The following is a 21,899-nucleotide window of genomic DNA, read 5'->3' as shown; positions in this document are numbered from 1 at the left end:
GCCCTTGGTACTCACCGAGGCCACGTTCACATAGTCGTCATCGGAGAGTGTGTCCAGCATCTCACAGACAGATGTCTTCATCAGCTTCAGCGTCAACCCGCTCACACTGCCACTCCTGGGGGGTGGGTCATGGAGGCACCTGGTCGGCCTCAGATGTTCTCCTGCTGCTCCCCCATGATGTTCCCCAGCAGCAGATTCTAGTCCCTAGCCCCACCCCCACCCCACCTGCCAGCATCGCTCACTCACACATCCACGATGATGACCATGTCCTTGGGCGACGAGGCCCCCTGGATATACCTGCCCAGGAGAAGCCTCAGTTAGGGCCAGCCTCACTGAGACCTTGTGGGTTCTTCCTTCCTTCACCCACATACTGATTCAACACGTTTCTATTGAGCATCCATGGCATGGGGCAAACAGGGTTCTAGGCACTGAGGATACCACATTTAATAAAGCAGACAGTCCTTGCTCATGGCATGAGTGACCTGGTCCCCCAACATGTGAACAACCCCAAGGAGGGGTGAGCAGGTGATCAAGAGAGGCTAGGAGGCCTGTTCCATGGCCTCAGTGGCTTGTCATGTCCCCTGGCCCAGGCTGAGGCACCAAGGGCAGAGTATTAGCTGCATATGGGATTGAACAGGTGGCAGAGGAGGAGGCCAGGGAGTATCGCAGGAGAGGCAGAGCAGAGGGTAGGGGTGTCTAGGGCTCAGATGGGTACAGCAGGGGCTGGCCAAACCCACAGAGGATACATCCACCCTCGGGAACCCCCACTAGCCCAATCCCTCAGTCCCGAGGGGGTGGAGTGCCAGGCAGTGGACGGGGGAGCAGAGGCAGCTGGGAGGACTGCTTGGGTGATGGGATCCATTTTCCAGTGGCAACGATGTGTGAAATGAAAATTGGATAGAGCTGGCTGCGCCCTGCTTGGAGGCCTGGTTATCGGAAGGGAGGGGAGCAGGCGGTAGAGCTGAGGGGGTGTCCCTGCCCAGCCCCTCCCTGCTTGCTCACCAGGGTCTCCTTCGGACATCGTACAGGTCAATTTTCTTGGGGGCTCGCCATGGGGTGGCTGTGGGAGGAGAGGAGGTGACTGGGGACAGGCAGGGAAGAGCCTGGGGCTGGTAGCAGGCCTTGCAGCAGTGGCCAGGCCACCCCGCAACCAGCAAGGTGACCATCCCGCCCCACGCACCCCAGGATGAGGGGGCCGGGAGATGGAGGAGGGTGGGGTGCTTAGTGGACTGGGGAGATGGGCTAAGCGCTCACCTGGATAGTAGCGAGTGACTCCCGTGGCACTGCCGAAGACCTGCCACAGGAGCGTGGGGTCCTGCCTGCGGTTCTCGATGAACACATTCTCCAGGGCCTCCGTCCAGTTGAGCTCATTGAGGATGACGGTGGCTAGGGGGGAAGCAGGGGGCTGAGGTGGGAAGCGCTTCGGCTGTTCCCCTGCTGAAGCTCATCACAGCGACACCCATGCACGTGCCTCTCACTTAGAAAGCCTCATCTGCTCTCTGCCTACCCAGGTCTCCCTCACTTCCCAGGGCTCAGCTGGGGCTGCATCAGCTCCTCCAGGAAGACATCCTTGTCCTCATCCCAAGAAACAGCTCAGCCTACCCTTCCGCCAGGCTTCACATGATCAGGCAGGGCAGCTGTGGCCTGCGGCCCCTGCAGAGGGGCCACCAGGTGGCAGGGAGCTATGAGCTGGGATGCCCATCCAGCCTGCTGCCTGGAGCTTGCGGCTGGTCCCCTGGGAGCTCACCCACTCAGCATGCACTCCGGGCTGCAGCCACAAGAAAGCAATTAAGGGCTCGATGATGGTGCTGGAATTATTCAGCTATTAAGGTACCTGATAAGCTGGAAGCCACTCAGCTCCATGATTAATCAACTGGGGCCAGGAGCAGGCAGGGGTGGGGGCGGGGGCTCTCGGAGGGGCACGGGCTGTGCCATGATCCTGCTGCAACACTGGCACGTGCACTTCCACACACACACACACACACACACACACACACACACACACACACAGCCTGCACTTGTATACTGCATGCAGGTATACAACAGGTGTACCTACATCTAACCTCTGTTTCCAGCCAGATGTCATCCCCTCACCCCCAAACCTACCTGCCCAGCAGCCTCACTGCTGCCATGGGCACAGGATCACACATGCTCATACCTACACACCACTCTGCCCTTACAAGAGGGTCTTGCTTTCACAACCCCCCACCACAAGTTACCCCACCCTCCCCCTCCCTCAACCTCTATGGCTGCACAGGTGTGACGCCCTGGCCAGACCTAGCCCCGCACACACAGAACAAGGCTTCTCTCAGATGGATGGACTCCATCCATCTGCAACCCGGGCAGAGACTTGGGATGGCTTAGGCAGTATGCAGCCCCCCCAACTCAGGACAGCCCTAAATCTGACCAATGTGTGTGGGGGGCACATGTTCTCACATGTGCAGTGCACCTGTCTCTGCGTGTGGGACACTTAGAAAAAACAGCAGGAGTTGGATATCTGCTACTGCCAGGCCTCTGTATTGCACCCCCTCCCCTGGGGGCTACTTCTTCCTCCAACTTCTCCCACCTCCTTTCTTTCCAGGTGGAGCCCTGACACCATCACCTCTCCCTGAAGATCCACTCCCCAAACGGGAACCAGAGCATGTCTTCCACAGGCTCTGGTCTTTTCAGAGCAGAAACCCTTAGAGCAGATGAAGAGCTGTGATTTATTTTTTACTTTATTTTATTTTTTAGCTGCACCACCTAGCATGCAGGAGCTTAATTCCCCGACCAGGGATTGAACCCGTGCCCCCTGCGGTGGAAGCTCAGAGCCCTAACCACTGGACTGCCAGGGAATTCCCAGAGCTGTGATTTAAAGATACAAATGCTCCAGGCTCGGCCCACAGCCTAGGGGGCGACAATATATTCTGGGGCATTCTTCCCTCTACTCTCTCTCTCCAGACTGGGGGGCCTCTGCTGTCTTGTCTGCTGCCTAGTCCTCCCCCTCTGCTCTCACTCCCTTTTCTCTGGCCCTGCAGCTCCCCTTAACTAACCATAATGTGAAAACAAAACACATTTCTAGCATTGGCTGTGCCTATTGAACAGTATGTTATGGTCCTGTTCCTAATTTAGAAACTTAGTGAGTTGTACAATTTCTATTTTTCTCTTTAAGGAAAAAATTAAGTCAGGCTCTCAAACGTTTCACACAGTACTATCTGCCCTGGGAGAGTCTGCCTGGCAGGTCCCACCCCTCACTGGACCTCAGTTTCCCCATCTGCACATGAGAGGCTTAGAGTAGACAGACCACCTGGGAGCCCCTCTAGCTGCTGCTGGCAGAGGAGTGTCCCTGACTCAGGTCAAGGGCCGAGAGGAGACCTGGCTGGGCTGTCGCTGCAGGTAGCCATCACCACATGCACGCTCACGCATACACTGTGAGACACACTTGTGCACACACTACAGCCCCCCACCTGGAAAGGGAGTGCTGCTCAGCCCTGTGACCACACACACACACTTATGTGCCCACACCCTCAGATCACACTGAGCTTGGAAATGGGGACCATGCCCCCTCAGGCAGGCGATCACAGATTTAATTAAAAGTGACACAGTAAATAAAAAACATATAAAATGTAATTTGTGTGGGTAGCGAGGGGTGACTAGGGAGGGTGGTGTGGCTCCTGTTTTAATTAGCGTGCCTGCCTGTGATAGTGCCCCTCGACTGGCTCGGGCAAGTGGCCTGTGGGCGGCCCTTGGAGGGTGTGGGGGGCATGTACCCTCACTCCTGCCTGAGGCTTCCCAGAAGGCCTGGCTGACCCTAAAGGTCGAGGGGCCTCCCTGAGAACCCTGGAGGATTCCCTGCTTTCTGAAGACCACGCAGAAGTTCTGGGACCTTTGCTTCAAGAACATCCACCCAGTGGGCCCCTTGGATTCTGAGGCTACCCTGTAGGTGCCCATAGAATTGTGTCAGAACCAAGAGACTCCGGGGCCTTAAATCCTGCAGCTAGAGTTCCCCATTCAGTGTTTGATTCTTGGTCTCTTCTCCCTACACCTCTCAAGTTCTTCAGGAAGTTCATCCTCATGTCTGACTCAAATCCTTCTAGCTGTAGTGACCCAGTTTCCCCATTGTGCAAAGCTATACTGTCCCTGGAGCTTGGAATCTCAACCACCCCCTACTCAATCTCCCTGACCTCCATCTCCACCTCCCCCTGCTCACCGAGGAGAAGGAGGGAGGTGTTACAGGGTTGGTGTCTGTGAATGAGAAGTTGCTCCCTGTCTTGTGCCCATCTGATGTGGTAGGTCCTCAACCCTTCCTGCATGGGGCCAGGGAATGGGAGAGGGTAGGGAGGAGCTGCTCTGGGGACAGGTGGGGACTTGGCCCAGCATGTGGGGGAAGAGTTGTGTGCATGCATTTGTGTGAGCAGGTGTATACACATGGGCAGGAGACCGTGCATGCATAGGGGTGAGAGGCTCGGTGTTTTGTGTCTTGCTGAGAGTTAGCGTGAGGCTGTGCCTGAGAGTGGCTTGATGCCTGCGTGTGGGCAGGTCTGAGAGGTGAGCATGTGTGACCTTGGGTGTAGGGGGCTGAAGGCGGATGGGCACCTGGGACCTGGCAGTGCCCAGGCAGTGGGCCTTGCCCCCATGGTGGGTGGGGAAGGCTGCTCCCGATCACTGTGCACACTCACAGCCTTTGTAGATGTCCGTGGGGATCTGCACAGCCGTGTATGAATAGTTGACCTTGTTCTTGAAGTTTGAGTCCTCAACGAAGTCCAGCCGTAGGGTGCTGGCCTTGGACCCCCTTTCCACATCCTCACTCTCAGGGTCGTCCTGTGGAAAGGGACCCCCCCCAACCATGGAAATGTCAGGGCCGGGAAATGGTGGAGTGGGGTTGGGTAGAACTGCAGGCAGGGGGGCCAGAATCTAGGAGATAGGGGCATCTCAGAATCAGAGACTAAGGGGCATCTCAGAATCAGAGACAAAGAGAGAGATGGAGAGACACAGGGACAGAGAGACATGGGGTATGGACCCCTTGCCTGGGAGGCCCGTGACACCCACCTGCCCCACCCACCATCCCCACATTTGCTAAACCCAAATCCCAGAGCCAAGACCAAACCAAGCCCTTCCTCACATCCTTGAAAACCAATTATCAGCGAAGGAGACGAATCTTGGAGCTAGAGAGAGGGACTGGGCTGCAGACACCCTGCTCATAAGGACTTGCTCTGTGTAATCACAGGAGGGCCTCAGCACCCTGTCCCAGGAGCTTTGCAACGTACACCCCTCAATTTGGCCCCACCTATCCCCTGCATGGAGTTCTTTGGCACCAGGGAGAGGGCCCTAGCCCCGTCTGGGGGAGGAGCCCTACCCCCTGCAGCAGGGTGGCTCTAGGGGCTAAGCTGGAGAGCGGGGAGTCCGGGGGAGAGCTGGGCACGGGTAGGGGCTAGCACTGAGATCTGGTAACCTCCAGAAGGAGGGTCTGTGGTGCCTGCTAGCAGCAGGACTATAAAGGCCCCCCGCTGACTTTCTAAAATGAGTCGTAGCCCTCTGACAGGTGCCAATTACAGCATCTCTCGGCCAGGCAGGCTGGGCGTGCACCGTGCGCCCCTGCCCACCACCACAGGCTGGCAGGAGTGGGTCTGCCGTAGCCGAGGTGGGGGGTGGGCAGGCACGGGTGCAGGTGTGCAAGGGGGAAGGGAAGATGGAAGTAGAGAGTGAAGGAGAAGACGGAGAAAAGCCAGATGGGGAGGCAAGGAGAGATGGAGAGCCAGGCGAGGCAGGCGCAGAGCTGGGGGTCTTTGTGCCCTGGGAGGAGGGAGTATAAGCAGCTGAAACAGCCACATGTTCCCTCACTGCCCCTCAACGCCCCTGTGACCACCTTCAGCACCAGGCTCAGCTCATTTCCTCTCCCCAGTGGATCTCACGTGACGGCCGACCCCACTGCTCACTGGGTCCTGGGCACACCCCTCGTGTTCCTGCCGCCAGGCTGTCTGTCTGGGAAAAGGGTGATCGTGCCTCCTCACCCAGCCAGCTGTGCTCTCCCCGCCCAGGGAGTGCTCTGGGTGCACCCTCAGGCCTGGGGAATGAATTACTGCCTGGATGGTAGGTGCAGCTGGCTGGAGGGCCTGCAGCAAACACCCTTTTCATCTCTTCAAGATTGGATTTTGTAACAGCAAAATCCAAGCCATCTACTGCCCTGCCATTGCCCCTCACCCAGTGTGCCACCCCTCTGCCCACCTCGGCACACCCTAGGAGGACCCTCAGAAGCTTCTGGATGCTGGGTAAAGCTGGGGCAGGCAGCTGCTGAGGATGGAGGCCAGAGCAGGGAGCCGGCCGCCTCTGAGGTGTGAGCCACTCACGTTCTACTGGGAGGAGGGGGAAATGCATGAGAAGAAAGCCCCCGAAATGTCAGCGGCAGATGAAGGGCACTGGAAAATTTAATCTCCCAACTTTCCCAACTAATGTGACATTTGGATTCTGTTCTGATAAGCTATCAGCTGGCGAACTTTTTCCTTCCTTCTTTCCCCCCTACCCCCACCTTCTGGCTGGTAATTTAAAAGTAAATGGTCTAGAAAGATCTCTAACTGTACCCCTGGCAAAGATTAAAAAAACAAAACAACGTAACAGGCAGGAGAGTTGGGGAATGTGTGCGTGCTGATATTTACACTGGGGCTGGGAGGGCTGGGATTTTGGCCTAACTGACCCTGGCCCAGCCCCACCCGGGGTGAATCTCCCTCCCTGTGCTGTCCCTAGCCCCCCAGCAGATGTCCAAGGGCCTGGGGGCAGGGAGTCAGTGATTTAGAGCAAGGGGTTTGGGGCTGCTGGGAGTAGGGAGTCCAGGGAGGGGGCCGGGCAACAGACTGGCCAAGGAGACCCCTCAGTGTCACCCCGACGCCCAGGGGCTTTGTACGGTGGGCAACTGCAGTCTCCTGATTTATATTTAATGCACTGATTGCTAAAATTACAGCCCGCTGCTGAGGGGTGTAAGGAATTAGATTCAGGGTCTAATTAAAGGTTTGTTCTTCATTTGAATTTCAGATTCCAGCTTTAATTTTAGCAACTTCTCTGGGAGCCACGGAGGCTCAGCCAAGGGGGAAGCACACCTGCTTTAGCCCACCCACCCCTCCTTCTCTGCGGCCCTGCCTGCCTGCCCTCCTGAAGGCTCACCAAGGCCAGCCTGGCACCACAGACCCTCTGCAGGAATCCCTTCCTGCCTGCCCCCCTCTTGGTGCCACTGGATACTTCCTGCTCGCCCCAGGCAACCCCCCAGGCCAATAGGCCCAGGAGTGGGAGTCTAGCTTTTGGGTCTTCTGCACCAGCCAGCACAGGTGGGGCCCCAGAGACTGAGTTGTGACACCTCTGTTTACAGAGGAAATAACCGGGTTCAACTACTTTTGCCTCAAAAGCAGGCAGATGAATTTGGACCTTGACAGGTTCACCAAAACAGTCTGTTCCAAGTGCCCTGCACCTTCAGACACTCTTGTCTCCTCTGTAGACCCCCTCACACTCCAAATGGTCACACTTTGTGAGTCCTCTGGTGACGGGGACCTCTCTCTGTCACAGGGCCACCCAAGCAGACGTGAACCAGTCAGTGAGGCAGAAGAGCAGTGTAGCTCTGGGTTCTCTGGTCAGTCCCAGCACCACCACTACCTGGTGGTGACCCCTGATGAGTCAGGGCCCTCTCCTTCATCTGAAGAATAGGCACAGGGACTGGGCTGCCTCTACAGCTGGGGTGAGACTGACTTAGCCCAGGGCCAACACTGATCGTGGGGCCAGGCTGTGGGGTGTGCCACAGCACACGGAAGCCACTTTCCCCTCACCACAGGGAAGGGTACCTGCACTCACCTGAAACACACCTGCATCCCGACCCCGCCTGCCTACCTCCAGGAAGCCCTCCCCACCTGCTCGCTCTCTCCCCGACTCTCGCAGCACTCAGCATCCCTCTGTCCTCCCGATGCTGGCACCTGAACTGACCTAGGGGAGGAGGTCCAAGAGCCTCACCACCCTGCCCAGGGATGGGGCTGGGCCCTCCCCACACTGTACAGTGAAGCTGTGCCCCCTGGTGCCACAGAGAAACAGCCCTGGAGGGGTCAGGGCCTCTAGGGAATTGTGGGAGGTGTAGGGCGGGGACCTGTGCAGCCACAACTCTGCAAGGCCAAGCTCAGAATGCTGAAGAGTGCTGAGTCCTAACACTCATTTTACAGCAGAGGCCATGAGATCCCAGAGAGGGGGGGTGTGGCTCTGGTAGCTCCCCATCCCTGCCAGCATGGGTGGGGGCACTTACCAGCTCAGCGTCGGCCTTGGCGTCATAGTACACGATGTCTTCCTCCTGGTGGGGAAGAGAAGCCTCATCATTCATGGTCTCCTGAGGTGCAGCCAGGACCCACAGCTCTAAGGCCTGGAATGGCCCCCTCAGATTCCTCTGGGGCAGAGACTGCCCCCTTACCCATCCAGAGCTTCCATCCAGGGAGGGCTGGATGAGTCAGGCTGGATGTCCCACCCACACCCCAGCCAGACCATCCTCAGGAGCTCTCACAGGCACCAGGGGCATGTGGTACCCCGGGTCAGTACGCCCGGGGCTCCCTGACTCTAGGATCAGGGTCTCTGCACTGCAGCCCTGCTGGGAGGTAGGGTTAGACCCAGCCTATCTGCAGAGACTCTGGCTGAGGCAGTACCAAGGGGGAATTGAGGAAGATGGAAAAATAGAGCCGAGTCTGGGAAAGAGTGAAATAATGACTCGACACCGCATCTTCCAATTTCTTCTATTAAAAAGCCTGCTCATTACGAGCATGTACTTATTAATTATCTGTGATTTGTTGTGAAATGCAAGGGGGTTTACACAACAGGAGCGGGAGAAAACAAAGCCCGGCCCCCGTGCCTGCCTCCCAGCCCTTGCCTGCCTTTGCTAGCACCGCGTGTCCTGGCCTCGCCCACTTGCCCGCCGCCTGGGTTCTCAGCCATCTGCACATCATAATCACCGGCCACCCCAGGGACCCGTAACACAAACGGGCTAATTTCATGTTTAATGATCTTTAATCAGAACTGAGCATGGCTGACAGCAGCTGCCAGAAGGTAAATCTGGTGCCATCAGGTGCCACCCACTCAGGAGGGGCCACCCCACCCCTGCCTTGATAGGCCCTAAGGCCAGGACACAAGATAGGGCCACTGTCCGAGTCACCCTCCCCTGGTGCTCCTCAACCCTGTTTTGTACAGCAAAAACCTGCAGCATGGCCCTGGCAGTCCCTTGTTCGCTGGGAGCCTGTTTCTTTGTGGTCTGCAAATGGGGGTGATGACCAAGTGTGTTCCCAAGGGTCTGGGAGTAAAACAGCAAGCACAGAGCCAGCACTTACTCCATGGTGGGCCACCCCTTGCCTGGGCCTGGCTGGGCCCCATGTGCTGTGTGACCGCAGGGCTGCACTGTTCCCTCTCTGAGCTCAGGCTCCTCATGGAGGGAGGACTTTAGCCTTGGTAACTGTCCAGGTGCTGGGTCTGAGGCCACAGTTTGAGGTGTCTGGTACCGGGGCTAGTTGTGGGGAACAGTCATGGGTTCTCTCCCACCAGAGGTCTGGGGGGTGCAGGCCGCTGGCTGGACCTATAGGTATAGTCCAAGCATTCTGGAACATTGACTACAGGCCTGGCGCCATGCCTGAGCAAGACCATACCTCCTGATCATTGAAAGACCGAAGTTTCAGTCCTGTGAGGTATCTGCTGTGTCTAGCTAGGCCTCACACTCACTGCGGTACAGGGTTCTCCCAACAGCCCTATGACCCCGTTATACAGATGAGGAAGCTAAGGCAGGGATAAAAAAGGGGTTGCACCCTGGCTCCATTCTGCCTTCTCGACTCATCTCCAACCCCTCCCACACCTGCCCAACCACCAGTCCAGAGAGACAGGAGCTCAGGTGGGCCCGGGGTGGGGGTGAGGGCCGGGGCCCAGGCTCCAGGGTGCTCAGCCTTTCCCTGGGCCCAGCTCTGACCCAAGCGCGTAATGAAAGCTGACATTACATCAAACACAATAAGGAGTTTCGGTTGATGAAGATCATTCCTGAACACACAAACCTATTAAACCTAGGGGAAAAAAATATCAATTCAACACAGTCACTGGCAAAAAGAAAATGTGATTTGTTATCTAAAAGGGGGTTATAAACACGGCTCTGATGCTCTTTCCCTCTGTAATGAAAATAGGCAGGCACAGTGGGAGGACTGCAGATTAGAACATGGGGCTTCACTCACCAACTTTTTAGGCAAACCTTCTGCAAGGGCGGAAGAGGGCATGGGTGATGGGTGGGGGTTGGTGGCTCTAGGCCTCCAGAGTGACCTTCATAGTGACCCTCCTCTGGGCTCCCCTCACTGACCATGCCTGGGTCTTGCCTGACCTGGGCTGTCCCTGGGACACCTGGCATTCACTTGGGCCACCCCTCCAGCTACTCCAACGGCTCCCTTTGTCTCTTTGTCCTGCTGTTTCATGGACTCAGTGGAGGATGAGATGTTGGTGGCATCAGTGACACAGGGGGAATGTATCACACAGAAGGATTCTAGCCCCCCCTTCAGACTGCAGGTGAGGCTAAGGAATCTGTATGCAGTCTTGGTGCCCCAGGGGCTCGGATACACGTGGGCAGGACTCCTCCCTACCTCTCCCATCTTGAGAGGGCCCATGTCCCTTCCTTAGTAGAGAGTGGCATTAGCTATGGATGGTGGCAGGCAAGGTCACATGTGTGAAAATACATTGTAAACCCAGCTGTGGTCGCTATGTTTGACATGATGTGGAGCTGGGGCCGGGGCAGGATGGGACCATTAGGGTCTGTAGGAGGGTCCCTGGAAAGGCCTCTGTGGCTGCTTTGGGCTGTGGGTGCCCCAGTGTCCACCACTAGTGCCCTGTCTCTGGGACACAACAAGGAGGCAGTACCACCTAGCGATTATGTGCAGGGGACTTGGTGAAGGGTCCTGGCCTCAAATCCTGACCTGAACATGTGAGCTCTGGGATACTGAGCAGTGAGTGAAGACTGAGGCTGAAGCCTCACAAGTCCCTGTGGCCCCATGGGGACTCCTGGAGGTCACCTCCATCTCACCGATGAGGCAAGGGTGCCTGTTAAACCCTTCAGCCTCAGTAAGGCTTTACCTCAGGGTTTTGATTTTCCACTTGTAAAATCAGAATGATGATGCTAGGAGGACAGGGAGTGAGGAGGCCTCTCAGGGGTTCGGGCCAACTCAACCCATGAGTGGCCCCCTTAAGCTTGTAACTTCACAGGCCTGGGACGGGTCTGAATGTGGAAGAAACCCTCTGGTTGGTGAAACGTGTGTCCTTAGTGTCCAGGGCACACACCTCTGACATCCCCTCCATTACATGGTATTGTAGGGGCCATTTTGCACAAACTGGGCAGGGAGTGGGGGGAATCACCCCCTTTGAACTCACACACATGCCTCCCCCCAGAGTGGATTTCTGTGCATACACGACACATGAGGAGTGGGGCTAGGGGGTCCACACGGCCCTTGTATAGATGACACACACACTCTCCTTAGCTGGAGCTGAGCCCAAGAGACAGCATGAGGGATGCTGGCAGGTGGGCAGCAGGGTGAGGAAGTGAGAGTGGGTGAACATGGGGAATAGCAGTTGGCATCTACGTTTGGTGCCATGGAAGGTGGCTGATGTGGCTTGGTCAGACCTGACTGCTGCTTGCTCACCAGGCCCCCGTGCAGGACCCAGGCAGCTACCCGGCTGCACCAGTGAGGATGCTTGGCCTTCCTGCCCTGGCTCACTGCCAGCTCAGCTCAGCCAAGAGGACTGTTTTCTGAGAGAGCTGTCTGTCGCCGGCTTGGCAGAGAGGCAGGCAGCAGGCCCTGTGGCTGGGGCAGACCTCAGGCCGGGGAACCACCTGTCCTGTCCAGCCGGCTCCTTGGCCTGGCCCAGCCTTCGCAGCTTTCTCTTTAGGTTCCCAGGCAGAGCTATGTCTCCCGTTAGACTCCCAGGGCAGGGCTTTGTCTCCTGCAGGCACTGGGGCTGGCACTGAGGCCCTGGAACCAATGGCCTCTCCTGCCTCCCCGACCCATGCCCTGGCCCAGTTCCTCCTTGGTGGCCGTCTAGATAGAAGATAATGCTGGCACAATGAGGTGCTGGCACCAGGCACAGGGTCCGGCAGGTGGGCCATCTTCATCCACCCTAAGTGTTATGGGCACCAAAGCACCTGCTGCCTGTCTGCAGCGGCCATGGGAGGTGCTGCCTGCTAACAAGGGCTGTGGTGTCCAAGGGCTGCAGCCAGGGCTTTAGCTACAGGTTCCCTACCCTTGCCATGGCAAGGAGTGTGGGGTCATGACCTGGGACTAGGGAGAGGAGCATGGCTTCACATCCAGATATTTTCCCCTAACTCTCTTGTCTCTCTTGACCTTACAGACTCCAGGATCCCCCAAGTCCCTGGGCTGGTGTCAATGGTGTGATTGTGTGATTGTGTGTGTGCGTGTGTTTGTGTGTATGTGTGTACACCATTGCCAATTTCTCAGAGGTCTGCATGCAAACCTACTGTGTGCTATTGACACAGGAAGGGCCACACCCTACTGATCATGCAGTGGATTCCAGTCTGGCCCCATGGGTCAAGGGTTTCCTCTGTGCTCAGAACTGCTGACTGCCATCCTCCCCACCTCAGAGGTAAGAAGACTGAGGCCCTGGTCACTCTGTCCACAGGGCACCTGGCTGGGCACATGGACAGGTGATTGGGTAGCACTGAGTCAGGCTCAACTGCTTCTGGCCAAGAGGAGCCAATTGGGGCAGACAGATGAGCCCACTGGGCCACTGGCCTGGGGAAGCCTGCACTGGGAACCATCTGTGATGGGGGCACCAAAGCTGGGTGCTGTGGGCAGTGGGGGCTAATCCTAGAGTTGTGGCCAGAAAGAGGAGCTCTAGGGAGTTAACTGGAGTGGGAGGTGTTGCCCTTCTGAAGGAGGTAAGGGCATTCCTAAGAAGGCCTGGCTTGTGTAAAGGGCCTGAGTTTGCCACTGGGTGTGCTCTTGAATGCTGGGAAGGAACATGACTCCTTATCTGTCACCTCCTGAACGTTGTTGCGAAGGACATAGTTTCAAGGGTGGGCGGTATGCCTTCAAGGGACAAAACACCATCCTTTCTGCACACTGAAGTCCCCATATCCCCCCTGGCATGGACAGTCTGCACCCTGGCAGCTCTCCCTGGCAGCCCAAGCAGGGCTGGCTGGCAAATCAGCTAATGGGCCCATCATTAGCACTGATGCCTTTTAGCCCGGCAGCTGGGCAGCTCAGCGCTCCTGCGGAAGAGAAGGGCCCTGACCTTGCACAGCTGGAAAGGAGGGGGCGCCTACAGCTCCACCCTGCCCAAGATACCTGTGGGACAGACAAACAGGTAGACTAATGGACTGGTGGGGGTGGGCAACGAGCATCAGGCAAACAAGGCTGGGCCCAGCTGGCCCTGTGGTCACACCCATAGCTGGGGGCATCTCAGGTCAAGCCAGGGGGATGAGGCCAGCAGAGCCCTCTTCTGCCTTAGGACAGAAGCACCCAGAGCCTATGGGCTGGTATGGCCAGAGATGCACCCATACCATCACCAACTTGCACCCACACGGCCTGATGTGTGGACTGACGCTTTCACACATCACACCTGAGCTGACAGATAGCCCCTGACACCAGCTGGTCATTTGCCAAATGGGGAAACTGAAGCCCAGAGAGGGGTGAGCCCCTGCTGGGTCCCGCAGGGACTGTGACCCAGTGTGCAGGGAGTGGGTCCTCAACTAGCACCGTCTCAGCATCCCCTGGACACACTGAGACCTGGGCCTTCCTTCCCGGTAGGCCCCCGTGGTGCCCACTCTGGCCTGTGATAAGCCATTTCTGTCTTGGAGTAGCTGAAAATCAGGGGTCAGGGGTCCAGTAGGATGATCCTTGGAAATCTTGGGTTTTCTGCAGAGTCAGGAAGAAAAAACAGGTTTGGGGCCGAGGCAGCCTCTTCATCTTTCTGTTTGGGGCCTACACTGGGAGCGAGAGAAAGCCAGGCCGAGGGCTTGCATTCCCTTATTTCCTGATTCCTTCATTCCCTCTCCTGTGCCTGCTCTTCGGTCTGTCCTGGGTGGGGAGGGGAGGAAGCAGATATGTCAGAAACAAAAGAAGGGACAGAGCAGGAGCCAAGGGTTCTGGATTCCCAGAAGGTGGAGGGGCTGATGGGCTGGGCAGCAGAAGCAGCCTTACTGGGAAGAGGCAAGACAAGCTGGGCTTTCAAAAGGAGGAACTTTTTTTTGTTATTGAGCTGCATGAGTTGCTTATAAATTTTGGAGATTAATCCTTTGTCCGTTGCTTCATTTGCAACTATTTTCTCCCATTCTGAGAGTTGCCTTTTGGTCTTGTTTATGGTTTCCTTTGCTGTGCAAAAGCTTTTAAGTTTCATTAGATCCCATTTGTTTATTTTTGTTTTTATTTCCATTTCTCTAGGAGGTGGGTCAAAAAGGATCTTGCGGGCTTCCCTGGTGGCTCACTGGTTGCGAGTCCGCCTGCCGATGCAGGGGACATGGGTTCATGCCTCGGTCCGGGAAGATCCCACATGCCGCGGAGCGGATGGGCCCGTGAGCCATGGCTGCTGAGCCTGTGCGTCCGGAGCCTGTGCTCCGCAGCGGGAGAGGCCACAACAGTGAGAGGCCCACGTACCGCAAAAAAAAAAAAAAAAAAAAAAAAAAAAAAAAAAAAAAAAAAAAAGAAAGAAAGAAAAGGATCTTGCTGTGATTTATGTCATAGAGTGTTCTGCCTATGTTTTCCTCTAAGAGTTTGATAGTGTCTGGCCTTACATTTAGGTCTTTAACCCATTTTGAGTTTATTTTTGTGTATGGTGTTAGGGAGTGATCTAACAAAGGATTAATATCCAAAATTTATAAGCAACTCATGCAGCTCAATAACAAAAAACCAAACAACCCAATCCAAAAATGGGCAGAAGAACTAAATAGACATTTCTCCAAAGAAGATATACAGATTGCCAACAAACACATGAAAGAATGCTCAACATCATTAATCACTAGAGAAATGCAAATCAAAACTACAATGAGATATCATCTCACACCAGTCAGAATGGCCATCATCAAAAAGTCTAGAAACAGGGCTTCCCTGGTGGCGCAGTGGTTGAGAATCCGCCTGCCGATGCATGGGACACGGGTTCGTGCCCTGGTCCGGGAAGATCCCACATGCCGCAGAGCAACTAAGCCCGTGAGCCATGGCCGCTAGGCCTGCGCATCCGGAGCCTGTGCTCCGCAGCGGGAGAGGCCACAACAGTGAGAGGCCCGCATACCGCAAAAAAAAAAAAAAAAAAAAAAAAAAAAATCTAGAAACAATAAATGCTGGAGAGGGTGTGGAGAAAAGGGAACACTCTTGCACTGCTGGTGGGAGTGTAAATTGATACAGCCACTATGGAGAACAGTATGGAGGTTCCTTAAAAAACTACAAATAGAACTACCATACGACCCAGCAATCCCACAACTGGGCATATACCCTGAGAAAACCATAATTCAAAAAGCGTCATGTACCAAAATGTTCATTGCAGCTCTATTTACAATAGCCAGGACATGGAAGCAACCTAAGTGTCCATCGACAGATGAATGGATAAAGAAGATGTGGCACATATATACAATGGAATATTACTCAGCCATAAAAAGAAATGAAACTGAGTTATTTGTAGTGAGGTGGATAGACCTAGAGTCTGTCATACAGAGTGAAGTAAGTCAGAAGGAGAAAGACAAATACCATATGCTAACACCTATATATAGAATCTAAGAAAAATAATGTCATGAAGAGCCTAGGGGCAGGCTGGGAATAAAACACAGACCTACTAGAGCATGGCCTTGAGGATATGGGGAGGGGGAAGGGTAAGCTGTGACGACGTGAGGGAGTGGCATGGACATATATACACTACCAAACGTAGGGTGGATAGCTAGTGGGAAGCAGCCGCATGGCACAGGGAGATCAGCTAGGTGGTTTGTGACCACCTAGAGGGGTGGGATAGGGAGGGTGGGAGGGAGGGAGATGCAAGAGGGAGGAGATATGGGAACATATGTATATGTATAACTGATTCACTTCGTTGTAAAGTAGAAACTAACACACCATTGTAAAGCAATTATACTCCAATAAAGATGTTAAAAAAAAAAAAAAAGGAGGAACGGAGGGCATTCTGGGTGGAGAGATCAAGAATGGGCCTGGAGTGCGGTGTTCGGTGTGGCTGGAGCACAGGAGGGGAGGGAGGAGGCAGGCTGACGAGAGAGAGGCAGGGACAGCCAGATCCTGGGGCCTTGAGTGCAGGCTCAGGATGGGCATTGCAGGGAGTCACCAGGGTGAGGTTATTTGCAGGTGGGGGCACATCCAAGTGGCCAGGGAGTGCAAATGGAGGCTGCTGTGTGTATTTCTGATCAAGAGGCTGAGGAGGCACGGTGGCCCAGGGATGGGTTTGTAGTGCTGGAATGGGGAGCGAGAAAAAGCCCAGCCCCCCAGCTCCCAGGGAGGGAGGATCGGTCCAGGGAGTCATTAGTTCATTAACGTGTTCACTGTAAACAATCATCTGTTACCCACAACCCCATGTGAGCTCCCTGAGGGTAGCAGCCAGCACCCACCAGGCAGCAAAGGAAGAGTGCTATGGTGTGCGCTCAGGGTGGCCTCGGGGGGATGGGGACTGGGGAGAAAGAACAGGTTTAGGGGGCCTGCATCATAGGCATGCACCCCCTGGCACCTGACAGCCCAGCTGCGAGACTCTGCCCCCAACAGGTGACCTGAGGTAGGCCTAACCACTCTGTGCCTTAGGGTTCTCGTCAGTTAAGTAGGGATAATAATCCCTCCTGCCTCCTAGAGGTGCCAGGCTCAGAGTTGGAGTGAGTCAAGGCCTTCCCGCTCCCCCTTATTGGCCCCTGGGTCCCAGGGGGCAGCTCTTGGTGCCTCTCCCTGCATTTAGCACAGAGACCACCGGGAGGCGTGGTCCACATGCCTAAGTGGCTGTGGAGGACACAGCGAGCCCTGCCAACCCGTCTGGTCCCCGAGGGTTCCGTCATCCTTGGCATCGGGGGTTTCCTGAGTCTGGGAGGAACGCTGCCTCAGTCTCTCTTCGGGTTTACTGTTATCCTCTGACAGGAAAGGTGCAGGTGTGTCCAGTCTTGCCCAAATCAAACACAAGCTGCCTGAATATGTGAGCCACCTGGGTGTGAGGCTGGGGGTCAATGAGGCTTTCCTTCCCTCCCCCACAGTCTGGGTTCTTCTGTCCTCAAAAAGAGTCCTGCTCCCAGCTTCTCACGCCTCCACTTGCTCCGCGCCTGAGCCCCTTCTGAGCTTTGCTGGCGGAAGGAGAGGATTTAGTGGCTGTGACAGCCTGGTCCCCAATCCCAGCCTGGCAGCCTTCTGGAAGACAGGCTGCTGCTCGGGGAAGTCTGGGAAGGGGATAGGGTCCCTTTCCCCCAGCATCTCTTCCAGGTCAGTGTATTAAAGTCTGGGAAGTCCTGGAGTCAAGAGGCCTCTCTGCCCCAGGGGCTGTTCAAGGAGTCTGTGCACCTCCTTAACCACCAAGGGGACGCCAACTTTGGGGAGCATCACTTCAGAGCAGCCTATCTGCTCATGGGGGACTCCATAGCTCCTCTGGGAGCTGGGAGTGGAATGATAGGTTCATATCTGCACCATGTGTCCCAGCACCAAGGGGAGCCTCAAATGTTTGCTGAACATTGGGCAAAGGTTCCCGGCTCCACCCCACAGAGCCCTTGGTGCCCTTCCAGTGCGTCTGGACAGGCTCCCTCTCCCTCCTCCCCTGCATGCACATCCACCCTTGCTGCGGGTGGGCAGGTCCTAGGGGCTGGGGAAGGCACTGCAGTTCTTACCTTGATGTTGTCCTGCCAGCGGTGGGCTTTCTGGAAGTTCTCTGCAGCATCAGCCAATCTCTGAGGGACAGAGCACAGGGAGGTCAGAGACTGAGGAAGGTCTGTGCCCAGCCCAAAGCCTTCTCCATCCCCAGCAGTCCCTGGGGCCAGGGTGGCTCAGGGACTCCCTAGACATCGTGCCAGACTCCCAGAGATTCCTTGGCCCCAAACATTCTCCAGCTTGCTGTGTGGCCCCTTCCCCCACCCACATTGGGCTCCCACAGGAAAGGTGACGCCTGCACAGACCTGAGTGGCATCTCCACGGGAATCCCTGGACTTCAGCGCAGCCATATTTCCTGCCCATAGGAAGGCAGGGGGACCCCTGAGGCATATTAAGACCCAGGCCCTGGAGCCAAGCCCACTGACACTCTCTACTAGCTACAAACCAGTGTCACCCCAGCGTCAAGAGGAAGGCCTTGCCCAGCCAAAGATGAAATGCCACAAGTGACAGAGTACCTTGCTGATGCACCTTTACCCCCAGCTTGCTCAGGGCCCAGAAGGAGGTGCCCACAGCCCACCTCTGTCCACCCAGGCCTGTCTCCACTGTCCCTGTCCTGGCTTCCTGAGCCCTCTCCCAGCAGGGCTCTCTAAGCCTTCTGTCCACACAAGCCTGGTCCATCCTTTGGTGCTGGTTCCTGTGGCCTCCTCCACTGAGGCCCCTGTGCCTGTGAGCACAGCTGCGTGTGTCCATCCCTCACCTTGTTACCCAATACACCCAGTGCCAGACTGTGCTGATGTGTGGAGATATGGCAGAGCCAGCCCTGCCCTCCCACAGTTCAGAGGAGAAAACAGACACATAACCAGGCAGAACAACTAGGGCAGGAGTAGCTGAGGTGCTTCTGGGAAGCTCAGCATTGTGGAAACTTGGGAGGTCAGGGAAGGCTTCCTGGAGGAGGTGCTGGAAACTCGCTACCCTTTGGGCCTGAATCCTGACCCAGAGATTCTTACTTTGTGCCTCCGTGGATCCTGTCCCTTTAGGAAGTCTTTTTAAAAAAATTAATTAATTGATTAATATTTATTTTTGGCTGCGTTGGGTCTTCGTTGCTGCGTGCGGGCTTTCTCTAGTTGTGGCGAGCAGGGGCTACTCTTTGTTGCGGTGCGCGAGCTCCTCATTGAAGTGGCTTCTCTTGTTGTGGAGCATAGGCTCTAGATGCGCAGGCTTCAGTAGTTGTGGCTTGTGGGCTCTAGAGCACAGGCTCAGTAGTTGCGGTGCACAGGCTTAGTTGCTCCACAGAATGTGGGATCTTCACGGACCAGGGTTCAAACCCTTGTCCCCTGCATTGGCAGGCGGATTCTTAACCACTGAGCCACCAGGGAAGTCCCCCTTTAGGAAGTCTTGAGGCTCCTGAGGACAGGACTGAGCTGGCCCTCTAGGGCCTCCTGCAGAGCTGAGTGCAGTGAAGTCCTGTTCATCATAATGATGACTGTCACCCTGAACTGATCATCTACTGCATCCAAGCCCTCCCCTAGGCCAGCGACACATCATGTGTACCTGTCACCATTCACAACGTGCTTGACGTGTCCTCCTCAGATGAGGGTACCCGGCACAGAGATGGTGAGCAGCCTGCCTAAGGTCACAGAGGGGCTTTGGGTTGGGCTGGGGCCCTCACCACCGAATTTGCCTTGCCCAGCCCGTGACCAAGGTCCAAAGGTATGCTCCACAGGGCCCCACCATGCCCGGGGAGGAACAGAGTAGCTCTTGGTGTGAAAGGGGCTCTGGTCCCCAACTCCCCGCCCTATTTGAATGTGAGTGGAGCAATAGGGTCCTGCCTTCTGGCCTCCAGCCCCTACTCAGAGGGCCCTGCCCCCTTGGTATTCGAGACAAACACTCCCATCCATCAGTCAGGCCTGATGGCTTGTGGGCCCAAGAGGTGAGATTCTAAAATAAAGCCTGGCAGCTGCCCATTGGGGGAAATGGGAGACCAGCTTTTCCTCCCTTCTAGCATGGACCAGTGTGGTGGGGACCTGGTGGGACTCCCTGTAGAGCCTCAGCCTCCACTCTCTGGGCAGGATGCCACCTCTGGCTGTTAGAAGGGCTGTCCAGAGCTATCCCTACTCCCGCTGGGCCTGGCTCCCCCTCCTCCTCAGGGCAAAAGCACTGAATGCTGGGAAGGCTATGAGGCTGGGGGACCTGGGGGCCGGGTGGGAAAGTCAAACCCCTTCACTTCACATGGCTGAGACCCTCCTGCCACTCCCACCCGTCTTTTTTGCAGATTTTGTCCTCTGCCCACCTGTTACTGCAGTGACTCCTTGGGTGGGCCCTACCCCCATAATGCAGCTTCAGGAACCATAGGCCTCTCTTCTCCCAGATGGTTCCCAGGTCTTGCCTCCAATCCTGGCCCCTCTGAGCTCCTGGATACCTTTCTGGGGTGACCCTTAGGCCCACCAGAGCTTACAACACCCCCTCTTAGAATGAGCCCCTCCACCCTGTGACCACTGCCCCTACATCCCACCCTTAATGTTATTCACACCACCTTACTGATCATCCCCAGCCCAGGCTCCTGCGTCCTCTCTTGCTCTTCGTCATCCTTCTCCACACAGCAGCTGAAGCCTTCAAAGTGTGGATCTGAGCACGTGGCCATCCCCCTCCTCCCCAAACCCCTAAACCTTTGGCAGCTCCCTATGACTCTGCATAGAAAAGGCAAAGCTTTCTTAAGGTCCCAGGAGCCCCCCTGTGCCCAAATCCTGCCCCTCCCTTTCCATCCTGGGTCCTCTTCTCAGCCTAAACCACAGACACCCCCACCCAAGCCCGACCCCCGATGGATCCTGATTCACAAGCTGGCAGTGCACTTCCGCAGAGGATGTTACTGTGTGACACACATGGTTAACAACACTTGTCACTCCTGTTAACGGAGCACTGACCATGCGAGCTCGGCACCAGACCTGGAATGGAGTGTGGGAGCCCAGGGAACATCCCCTGGGGCTGCATCTTGAGGGGTGAGCCTTAGGCAGTCACCGCATACCCCTTTTCCTTGCCCAGTGGCCCATCCCCTTCCCAGGGATCCCAGACCCTTCTCAGAGTGGGCCTGGAGCCATTGCTTCATGGACAATGAGGCTGGGACACATGTCGGAACAACTGGATCAGGTCCCTTGCCACAGAAAAGCCACACAGTTGATAGGGTTGCAAACACCAAACTGACACTAGATGAAGTCTCCAAACTGGGCCATGGCCTTGAGGAGCTGTCCTCTCCAGCCCCTACCTCCCCCGCTGGCCAGCGGATGTCAGATCCTTCACCCTTCAGGACTTAGGTCTGATCCTGGGATTCACAGGCCTCAGGAACACAGGGGCTGATGGCCCCTCAGCCTTGCTAGTCTAGTGGCCAAGGTGAGGGAGACCAGGGAGGGGGGGCCCCAGCCCCCAGCCTCCTTGAACTCATGGAGTCCCATGGGCTCAAAGGCCCGGGTCAGTCCGCTGACTCGTGAATAACGGACTTGCAATAGCCACAGCGAAAGGATTACTTTTAATCCTCAGTAATGATCAAGCCATTATTATTTTTTCAGTGTTACAGATCAATCAGTCCGTCCCCAGGCACCGGACGTGTGGAAACTGCTAAATCCACAGGCCTGGTGGTGCGGGAGGAAGGGCTGAGGCAGCTGAACGGGGCGGGTGGATGGGGCAGGCTGTGGCTGCACGCGGTCCCTCAGGCCTGAGGGTGAGAGGGAAGAGGATGGAATACACATGGCATGCACGAGGGGCCCCAGGTGGGGATCAGAGCTTGGACCCTGGAGCCTTGGGGTCAGACTGTAGCTTCCCCCTCGGGCTCTCAATTTCCTGCCTATAAATCAGAAGTAGTAACCTTACCCACGCAGAGGGTAGTTAGGTTCTTGGCAGCCCCCTTGCTCCAACTGCCAGTGGCTGCCCATAAAGCCCAGCCCCCTGGCATTTCACTTGCTGGCTCTAAGCACACAGCCTCTTGCCCACCTCTGGGCCTTCCTGTCATCCACTCTTTCTGCTTGGGATGTGCTCCCCATCATCTCAGTCAGTCCTATCAGACTGTCACCTCTTCTGGAAGCCTCCTTTTGCCCTTGTCCTGTCCATGGGCTCCCCTCCCCT

The 21,899-nt window shown here is 56.0% G+C and overlaps 1 protein-coding gene across 9 annotated transcripts in view; it reads right to left on the bottom strand.

Annotated features, from left to right (window-relative positions):
* Positions 1-21,899, bottom strand: part of CACNA2D2 (calcium voltage-gated channel auxiliary subunit alpha2delta 2) — a 143,284-nt gene that overhangs the window by 16,672 nt on the left and 104,713 nt on the right. For all 9 annotated transcript variants that reach the window (XM_067044106.1, XM_067044108.1, XM_067044107.1 and 6 more), the window contains exons 4-10: positions 17,807-17,866; positions 8,252-8,296; positions 4,659-4,800; positions 1,255-1,386; positions 1,003-1,060; positions 247-297; positions 16-115 (exon numbers count right to left, since the gene is read on the bottom strand). In XM_067044106.1, coding sequence (XP_066900207.1) covers positions 16-115; positions 247-297; positions 1,003-1,060; positions 1,255-1,386; positions 4,659-4,800; positions 8,252-8,296; positions 17,807-17,866 — 588 coding nt within the window. The remainder of the gene's footprint in view (positions 1-15; positions 116-246; positions 298-1,002; positions 1,061-1,254; positions 1,387-4,658; positions 4,801-8,251; positions 8,297-17,806; positions 17,867-21,899) is intronic.

This window comes from Kogia breviceps, chromosome 10, assembly GCF_026419965.1.
Source record: "Kogia breviceps isolate mKogBre1 chromosome 10, mKogBre1 haplotype 1, whole genome shotgun sequence".
Classification (NCBI taxonomy): domain Eukaryota; kingdom Metazoa; phylum Chordata; class Mammalia; order Artiodactyla; family Physeteridae; genus Kogia; species Kogia breviceps.
Note: the sequence above shows the minus strand (reverse complement) of the source record. Positions and strands in the feature narration are given on the sequence as shown.